This window comes from Carlito syrichta, unplaced genomic scaffold (genome assembly GCF_000164805.1).
Source record: "Carlito syrichta isolate Samal-C Ts95f unplaced genomic scaffold, Tarsius_syrichta-2.0.1 Scaffold311830, whole genome shotgun sequence".
In the NCBI taxonomy this organism is placed as follows: Eukaryota; Metazoa; Chordata; class Mammalia; order Primates; family Tarsiidae; genus Carlito; species Carlito syrichta.
The window spans coordinates 663799-673955 of NW_007255926.1; the positions used below are offsets into that span (position 1 = coordinate 663799).

Here is a 10157-nt window from a genome sequence, read left to right on the forward strand (position 1 = left end):
ACCAACCGTTAGTAAGAAACAGGGCAAGTAAGAGAGAGGTCTGCTTTCTCCCTGGACTGGCCTGCAAGAGCAGACTGGGTGACTGAGATCTGACCCAGTTCCAGGGTTGCTGTTTGCTGACCCGCACTCCCAAGTCGGTGTGCTCTGATTCCCCCAGAAGGTGGCAGAGCCCGAGTGGGGAAATGGACAGGTGTCAGTGCTGAGCAGTGGCACCCCACCACATATTCATCTGAGTGGCCGGTCCGAGACTGATTCTGACACCATTTCCCCAGGATGCTAAACAATGTCAAGGAGGAAGTTGGGTGGTTCCCATGGAGAGGGAAGTAGCTTCTTGTCTAGAATGGTACCCTTTGTGTGGCCTGCCATTCTGTTACCAAAAAATGCATCACTCCTAAGTAGGGTTAAGGCTAAAGCTGGGATGCTGTGGTTGGCTGAAAAATGCCCCCAAAAGACATCCGCATCCTAATTCCTGGAACCTGTGAACATTTCCTTCTATGGAAAAAAATGGTGGTGGGAGGTTTTGCTAACATGATTAAATTAAGAATCTCGAGATGGGGAGACTACTCTAAATGAACTGAAAGGGCCCTGCCGCGGCCCATGAGGCTCCTTGAGGGTCCCGAGAGAGAGAGGCAAGAGATTAAGAAAGACACAAGCCGGGCTCGGTGGCTCAGCCTGTAATCCCACGCCTTTGGGAGGCTGAGGTGAGTGGATTGCCTGAGCCCGCAGGTTCGAGACCCGCCTGGGCAGCGAGACCTCATCTCTACAATAAATCAAAAAGTCAACCGGGCATGGAAGGCTGAGGAGGAAGGATCGCCGGAGCCCAGCAGGTCAAGGCTGTGGTGGCCGGGAGAGGCCACTGCACTCCAGTCTGGGAGACAGAGTGAGACTCCAACTTAAAAAAAAAAAAGAAAAAAGAAAGACACAGACATAAAGAAAGGCTGGGGCCAGGTGGGACACTTTCCTCTGATGGAGGAGAAGTGACCTTGAAATAGCTCAGCATGTTTATTTTATAATTAAGCACAAAGAAAGTTGGAAGGGATTCAAGGTCTGTGAAGGAGCTATAACGGAATTTGTTGTCACCTAAAGGCGAATTGTTTCGCAGTTATCTTGTTGTGGCTAAGGCTTTATTTACACTGTGTGCACCTGGATGTGTGGACATCTGAGACACCGTTTCGTGTAGCAGGCTATATCCCTTACAGCCTTCCTTTGGTTAGGATGCAAAGCTTCCAAGCAAGACCTTGCCTACGAGCTTGGGGCTATTAAGTGAGACCTTGCCTTTGCTTGGGCCTTAACTCAAGGCCTGCTACAGTGACAGTGCTCATCTGCTCTCCACATCGCATCTGCTCCCGACAGAGCCCTAAATGCCATCACAGGCATCTTTGTCAAGGAAGGCTGAGGGAAATTATTTCACACCCGTAGAGGAAAATGTTATGTGAAGATGGAGCAGAGAGTGCTGAGGATGCCGGCCTGGAGACTAGTGGGGCCCAGCCAGAAGCCAAAGGAGGCCAGCAGCCTGCAGAAACCAGGAGAGGCCCCACTCTGGAGCCTCCCATGAGCCTTGGCGTCGCTGACACTTTGAGTTTGACCCAGTGAAGCGGATGTCAGACTTCCAGCCTCCAGGACCGTGACAGAATAAATGTCTGTTGCTTTAAGCCACCAAATTTGTGGTCATTTGCTGTACAAGAAGTGGACCAGGACCCAAACGCACAGACACAGAAGCCTGCAAGGCACACCCCCAGCGTGTACCAGTCACAGTGGGTGTGTTCCCTCCCAGGACCCAGGAGTTATTTACTTTGGGGGCCTTTGGGTGACTCTGTCGCAGACCCACGGTTCTCAAGACAATCCCCAGTGCCCAGTGGGGAGCCACTTGTCCCCTTGCCCTAAAGCTTCAGAGACACTCTTGGAGAACCGGAGTGCTAACAAATTGAGACTTGCAGTACAAGGAGCCACGGAGGTGTTTCCCATTGTGGAAGCCATCTAAATCATGACACACAATGACAAGCACCACTGAGAAGTAGAATCCAGATGATTTTTACTATCTGGTTAGTTCCATGACCCCATTTTACAGATGAGGAAACTGGGGCCCAGAGGAGTTACTAGACCCGTCATGAACCAACCTAAACTAGAACACCTAGCATGCATTCTCAAAGAGCAGGGCATAGAAATGCCCCGAAAATGCCTTCTATCCCAAGGCCAATGTTAATTGAAACAGAAAAAAAAGAAGTGGTACATGAAATTGCTTGTGGTGCCTGGCAAATTAGTTCGGCAATTAATCGTGTTCTGCCTTGTCGGTGTTCTATGTTGCTGTCGTTTTGAACTGTCTTTTAATTGTTTCGTTGTTATTTAAGCTTTGGTTTGCTTATTGGCTTATTGCTCTGAGATTGGGCATTTCTTCAGGCAAGAACTGTGGGCTGTTTATCGGGATGTCACCCTTAACAGTGGCTAGCAAAGGTCTTTACTCTTAGCTGGTGTCCATTAAACATGTATTTTATTTCTAGTCCTGTAAGAGCCTGCAGGCTATTTTATGGGCCCTGGTGTAATTCCGTTTTCTTACAGGTGAGACCACCAAAGCCTATCAGAGGCCACCCGTTCCAGGGACAACTGTACCACCGGTCACTCTGGCACAGGTTCTGACTGTCACCGTGGCCGAGGCCACCCACACCACCTTGCCAAGGCCATTCCCATCCACAACGTCTACCACCAGCAGCCCCAGACCACAGCCCGCGGGCCACAGGAACCGGGACACGGGTCAGTAGGTCGCTGTGTGCTAGGAACTGGGAGTTTGGGATTTTAGGGGCACAGCACTGTCGGAACACCTGGGCTCAGTGTTCATCTCCGACCTCCAAGATGGGTGGGTGGGGAGCCACTGAGACCTGGGCCCAGGCATGTGGCTGTGTCCTCCCAGATTCAAGGAAGGGTCTAGACAGAGCTGCTGTCGGCATGCTTTTGAAGGTAGCATACTACTTACAACTGTCCCATTGCAAAAATCCCCATTCCCCAAGCTCTGTGTTGAAGTTATGGCAAGTTTCTATGTCAACATTGTTGGGGTTTGTTGTTTTTGCTGTGGTTGTTGTTTTACTTTGAGTAGAGTCTCTCTCTGTTGCCCAGTCTGGAATGCCACGGCATAATCACAGCTCACTGCAGCCATGGGCTCAGATCAGCCACTGATCTCCTGGGCTCAGGTAATCCTTCTGCCTCACCCTCCCCTGTAGCTGGGACTACAAGCATGCATCACCATTCCTGGCTGATTTTTTACATTTTTTTGAGAGACAAGGTCTATGTTGCCCAGTCTGGTCTCTTACTCCTGGGCTCAAGCAACCCTTTCATCTCAGCCTCCCAAAGTGCTGAGATTATAGGTGTGAGCCACTGCACCTGGCCTATTTTTGTTTTTTAAGTGACAAATGGTATACACCTGGAAGTCTTCAAATATTAAAAGCAAAACCAAAATAATCCTGTTAGGAAATTTCAGAAAGTCAAAATGTTGTTTTGTTTTTGGATTGCTTTTACCCATTTCCTAAATTATATTGAAGCATGTACCAAAGTCCAGTTTATGGAATTAATATCAACACTACATCAGACAGGGCCCTGAGCACTCATCTAAGCATCCAATCTACACAATCTACACTGAGTTTCCACACAGGCTTACATCTACACCATCCTGGGCTAATAAGCACCACTCTTATTTCTAGAGCTTTTCTGGCAAGGGGGTGAAAATTCTGCAGCTGGAACTTCAGGATTGTCCCAGAGGTGCTTTCTGAATAGTCCCCACCTGGTACCACTTTTTCCTTTTAGGAGGTGGTGCCAGGACTTGTTTTTTAGACTCATCTTCAACTTCCAGGCCTTACTGCCCATATTGTGGCCCTTCCCGGGCTATCCGTGCATCCAGCCATCCATCTGTCCAGCCATCCATTTATCTATCCATCCATCCAACCATCCATTCATCCATCCACCTATCCATTCATCCAGTCATTCCCCCATCTATCCATCCCTCCATCCCTTCATCATCCATCCATCCATCCATCCATCCATCTATCCATCGATCCATCCATCCATCCATTCCCTCTACCCATCCATCCATCCATTCATCCATCCATCCCTCTACCCATCCCTCCATCCATTCATCCATCCATCCCTCTACCCATCCCTCCATCCATTCATCCATCCATCCATCCATCCATCCATCCATCCATCCATTCCCTCTACCCATCCATCCATCCATCCATCCATCCATCCATCCATCAGTCCATCCATCCACTATTCAGCAAATGCAAACCAGCATTTAATGTGTTACACACTTTTCTAAACTCCTTACAAACATCAGCCTACTGAATCCCTCATAAGAACCCTATGAAGATGTGTTACTTCTAGTTTGAAAAGCCCATTGAATTGATGGGGAAACCAAGGAGTAGGGCGGTTAGGACATGGGCCCCAGGTCACACAGCGGGGAAGTGGCAAAGCTGGAATTCAAACTCCAACAGCCCGGTTCCCTTCTGACCTTCCTTGCAGGGAGCAGTCCTGCCCAAAGCTAACACCCCAAGCCCAGGCACAGCACACCTCGACATGGTTGGGGTGGCAAGATTAGGGAGTGCTAGACCCAGTCAATCTCCGTAATTAATAATAAACAGCAGAGTGAGCCTAATCCATGCATTCTATGCCAGACACACTCGTGTGATTTTATTTAATCTTCTCAATGACCCTCTCTGAAATAGGGATTATTATTATTCCATCTTATAGAAGATTCATGGAAAAAGCTGTGATGTAAAGTCATAAAATAAGAATACCAAAAATAAATTTTTGAGGTTCAGAAATACATCAAAGTTTCCTCACTATCTATTCTTGTTTAATTTGAGATCATATATATATATTAGTTTGGGCCTCATTCTGGCACTCAGACTGGAGTGCATTAACATGATCATGGCTCACCATAGCCTCAATCTCCTGGGCTCAGGAGATCCTTCTGCCTCAGCCTCTAACTCAGGATCATATTCACCCGGGTGCACAATACCTGACAGCAAAAGAGAACCAGTTAGCAAGGATGCTGGACAGCATCCTTATGGATGAACAGGGGTCCCAGGGCCGGAAGTTTTTCTTTTTTAAAATCTTGACATAAGATTCCTTGATTATTTCCAAGATTTTTGAGCATCAGAGTGAACTGCTTGCCCCTGATGTCTCCTTAGAAGACACCGATTCTTATATAACACACACAATTAAACATGTGGCCTATTTACTTGGCTACCCTGGGAGCTGGAAGTCCTGCTGCAAGCTGGGCTCTGCTTGTGGAAAACCTCAAGAAACTTGAAGTAGTGGCTCCCAGCCTGGCGAAGCTTCATTATTTCTGGCTTGGGGACAGGGGCTTTGGATAAGAGCCTCCCAGCCCATCAGTGTTCCTTCTTCATCCTTGTCCAGCACCCGCTTCCATCAGCCCCCCAGGCTGCTGGACGAATCTTCGGGCAAACACACCGTGGCAGGCGCCCGTCTTGCTGGGACAGGAGCCAAACTGGGGGTTGGAAGGGGGAGGGAGAACTTTTTAAAAAGTGTATTGCCTACTCAAAGGGTTTTCTGTCAGCATGAGAGGAAATAAACATGGAGGTGTAAATGCTTATGTCTTTTTAAAATAACAGTTTTGTGGAGAAACTTCTCCATACAATTCACCTATTTAAAGTGTCCAACTCAATGGTTTTCAATAGAGTCATAGAGTTGTGTGACCATCACTGCCATCAATTCTAGAACATTTACATCACCCAGAAATAAACCTCATACCCATAAAAGCCAACTCACCGTTTCCTCTAAAGCCCCTCCCCAGTCCTGGGTTACCACCAATCGACTTTCATGAATACCTGCCTTAACGTATGGTTGGAGATAATTGCTGTGATATTTTATCCCAGCTATATGAAATCATATTTTATATTTAGATAACTCCATTTTTTCCTTCAAATGAGCTGAAAAGAAGGGAACAACTCTCTTTATACTGCTAATAGACAAGTGAGTTATTGTTATTACATGTATTAAGGGTTTTCTTTTCTCTCTTATATATGTGACTATAGGCAAAGGATTCTAGAAGTGGTCATAGACCCCATGTCCAAGCAAAATCTAATTCATGTATTCCCTTAAAAGATAGCTATTGAGTGCCTACTACGAGTCAGACACTGTTCTAGGATCTGGGTTCCATCGGTGAACACGTCCCACCAAGATCCCTAAAGCAGGTCACTCAGCTTGGACGTCTGCAAAGTGTGTCACTCCCAAACAGGGGTGACCCATGTTTAGGGCCTAGGATTCGTTTTTACTCTACAACGATGTAAAGAGCTACCTCTCGGGCAGACTTAGGAACTTGGAGAGAGTTCAGTGGAGAGTGGAAAGTCCATAGCAGGAAGAGACGGGCTCTCCTAGCCCACACAGAGGAACAGATGCAGGGAGGGGGACTCCAAGGAAGGTAGGGTTGGACACCAAGGCTACACATCATGGCCCCTCGACTGGCCCACGAACATGCAAACCAAGTCAAGGCTGGGGTCAGGGAGCCCAGATGCCAAGCAATAGAGACTTCTCCCAGGAGCAAGAGTGATGCTGGCATCTTGAACTGAGGTCAAGGACACAGGCATCCCCAAGGCTGGAGGGAGTAACCTGGAGAGACAGATCTATAAATACACTTAGGAAAGAGTTCTGGAAAAGGTGGGAAATCCCCCCAGGTCCAATTATAGGTTTGGCTAACACCACACCAGCTAGGAGGAGGGGCATCTGTGCCCTCCACTGGTACCCTAATCAGGTTCTTTTCAAGAAGTGCCAAGGTGACCTCAACGGATTTAGCATTCAATGTGTCCACAACACTGGTGGTCAGGGAAGAGTGCCTCTTACTGGCAAGGCATGATGGCTGTGGTCATCATCTCTCCACTCTTGTTCCCACCCTCCGACCAAGGGTGGCTAGGGGGAAGGAAACTGTGAAATTTTGAGATCGACATGTCACTGCCCATTCCTTCCCCATGCTGTTTCCCTTCTCACCAACATTCATCTCATCTGTGAAAGTCTAACTTCTTTAAGATATCTAGAGAAGGTTTCTTAAAATCCAATCATGACTGGACACAGTGACTCACGCCTGAAATCCCAGCATTTTGGGAGACTGAGGTGGAAGGATTACTGAGTCTGGGAGTTCAAGACTAGCTTGGGCAACATAGCAAGACCCTATCTTTACAAAAAATTAGCCAGGCATGGTAGCGATCACTACTCAGGAAGCTGAGGCAGGAGGATTGCCTGAACTCAGGAGGTCGAGGCTGCAGTGAGCTGTGATCTGATCTTGCACTGCAGCATGGGTGACAGAGTGAGACACACACACACACACTCCAGTCTTACAAATAGTAAGAAAAAGGCAAATATTCCAAAAGAAAAATGGAGGAAGGTCATGACCAAGCAAGCCACAAATGGCCAAGAAAAAAAAATTTTTTTAAGATGTTCAACTTGCCCAGGATTCAACTAAGTGCACATTAAACAACAAAATGTCATTTCTCACCAATTCACATTGGGAACTGATAAGGCACAGATTTGGCGAGAGTGCTGAGAAATGACCCCGAATTCACACTTAACGGAAATATATCCTAAGGTAATTATCAGCCAAGGCTGAGAAGAAGCATGAACACAGATGTTCTTCATAATAAAATATAAACGGAGATGATTTCATTGTTTATCACTGGGAGAACAGTTAAAGAAGTAACGACACAGCTATTAAGATGTTGATGAATACGTGCACTTACTGGCATGAGAAGCTTGGCCTGGGGCAGACTGTTAGTCAAGGGCGCAGGCTGCCAAACAGCTTGGGAACAATCTCATTTTTGTAATTGTATGTTGTACATGAGAGCGTGGACCTAATGACTCTGCATACCACAAGTGTACACCGGTAATGCTGGCCAGAGGGTGAAAGGTCACTGCTGGCCAGGTGTGGTGGCTCACACCTGGAATCCCAGCACTTTGGGAGGCCGAGGCAGGAGGGTAGCTTGAACCCAGGGGTTCGAGACCAGCCTACACAACTTAGTGAGACTTCATGTCTACCATAAATCAAAAAATTATCTAGGCATAGGGGCACATGCCTGTAGTCCCAGCTACTTGGGAGGATGAGACAGAAGGATCGTCTGAACCCAGGAGAGCGAGGCTGCGGTGAGCCATGATCATGCCACTGTCCTCAAAAAAATAAAATAAAAGAACAACAAAAAAATAAAGGAAAACAGGTGATTGCTTACATGTATAGTAGCTAATCTGATTTTTTAAAGTTCAGGGGGTACACAGGTTTGTTACTTGGTGTATTGCGTGATAGTGAGTTCTGGGCTTCTCTGAAGCCATCACCCCAATGGTGAGTCTGGTACCCCATAGGTGGTTTTCCAACCCTTATCCCCCTCCTTTCCTCCCTCTAATCTGATTTTTACAGTGAGTCTGTGTTGTCTAATTAGAATATAAATCTACTTTGCGTTTGTGTCAAATAATTGGCACAAAGACAGAAGATGTCACAAGTTGATTGTGGACAGATCCTTATAACAAAAACTGACATTTTTTTTTTCAGGACCTCCTAGCACTTCCTCGCCATGAAACCTGGTTCTCTCCTTCATCTGGTTTTGGGGAGTCCTGCTCTCCCCCAAAAGGCTTTGCATTTCCCTTTACAGCATTCCCACCTCCTTCTCTCTTTTAAAACCTTGTTTCAGAGAAATTGCCTAGTAAATAATGAATGCTGCATATATCTGCCTCTCTCACGGCATAATTAAGGATAACCCATTGTGTACCTCTGAAATGACTGGGAACAAATGCTGTTTGCATCGATACCGCGTTAACATGGCTTAAACAAATCGCTCCATGTTAAGTGACTCTTCTATTGGAGACTTCAACCCCCCCACGAGAGCACAGTTGAAGAGGATTGTTGTAAGAATGACCAAGTAATTATGGCACTTTAGTCAAAGATACTTTGGTAACTGTGAAACACAAAGGTTTATTGTTACCAGGAATGTTTAGTCCGTGTTTTACATTAAATCCAATGTTTCATTTTCCATCTCAACGCCTCTTCCAGGGCAGGTTCAGACTGCCCAAGGACAGGGCTTTTCCTTGGTTCCGACCTTGGTGGTGTCTTGCTAGGTTGCATCATGGAGAGAATGAGAACAGTTGGATTGAAATGCATGCTCTGACCGGTCAAATGTCCTTACAGATCTCTGGTCCACCGCAGACTACACAAGCAGCCAGAACAGGCCTGGAGCCAGCCCAGGTGAGAACCCAAACTCCCTTTCTAGCTACTGATGGACATTCAGCTTGTTTACACAGAGTTCATCTTTTGAAGTCCTTGCCATTTGAATCAAATTTGGACAGAGAGCATTAAACCAGGGAGGCCAACAGAAGATACCACTCAAGGGCCCAATTTGTAAGGAGAGAAAGGAAGTCATTCAGTAAGCAAAGCCTTTCCCAGTTCCTCCTTCCCTTGAGGCTTTTCATGAAGGTTACAATAGAAATTCCTAAGGATTCAAAACCTGACTTTTATAACCTGCAAAGGGACACTCTTTGGAGGTTATTCTTGAGGAACTAGGGTAAAAGAGTCAGAAAAATTTTTAGTATGTCCCAAGAATGGGCTTTTTTGGGGTACTTAGAACACAGGAAATAGAAATACATTCCCTCTCCTTGGGAATTTGCCTATGATTTCTGACACCTCCTGGCTTTCTTCGCTTCTTTGTGCCCCCTTCTTTGACCCAAGAACTGGGAATCCAGCAAATTTCATTCTCTGGAATGCTGTGAAGGCTTGCAGAGATTAGAAAGAAAAATCGGTGACCAGTGTGGTGGCTCATGTCTGTAATCCCAGCATTTTGGGAAGCTGAGGCAGTGGGGGGAAGGCTGCTAGAGCCCACTAGTCTAGGCAATGCAGCAAGATCTGTTGCTACAAAATAAGTTTTTTTTAATTAGCTGGATGTGGTGGTGCATGCCTGTAGTCCCAACTACTTGGGAGACCGAGGCAGACACATCACCTGAGCCTAGGAGGTCAAAGCTGTGATGAGCTGTGATCACGGCACTACACTCCAGTCTGGGTGACAGAATGAGAAAGAAAGAAAGAAAGAAAGAGAGAGAGAGAGAGAGAGAGAGAAAGGAAGGAAGGAAGGAAGGAAGGAAGGAAGGAAGGAAGGAAGGAAGGAAGGAAGGAAGGAAGG

General features: G+C 46.7%; 1 protein-coding gene across 2 annotated transcripts in view; it reads left to right on the plus strand.

Annotated features, from left to right (window-relative positions):
* Positions 1 to 10157, plus strand: part of VIT (vitrin) — a 135559-nt gene that overhangs the window by 84125 nt on the left and 41277 nt on the right. For both annotated transcript variants that reach the window (XM_008069129.1, XM_008069130.1), the window contains exons 7-8: positions 2557 to 2748; positions 9173 to 9229. In XM_008069129.1, the coding sequence (XP_008067320.1) occupies positions 2557 to 2748; positions 9173 to 9229 (249 nt within the window). The remainder of the gene's footprint in view (positions 1 to 2556; positions 2749 to 9172; positions 9230 to 10157) is intronic.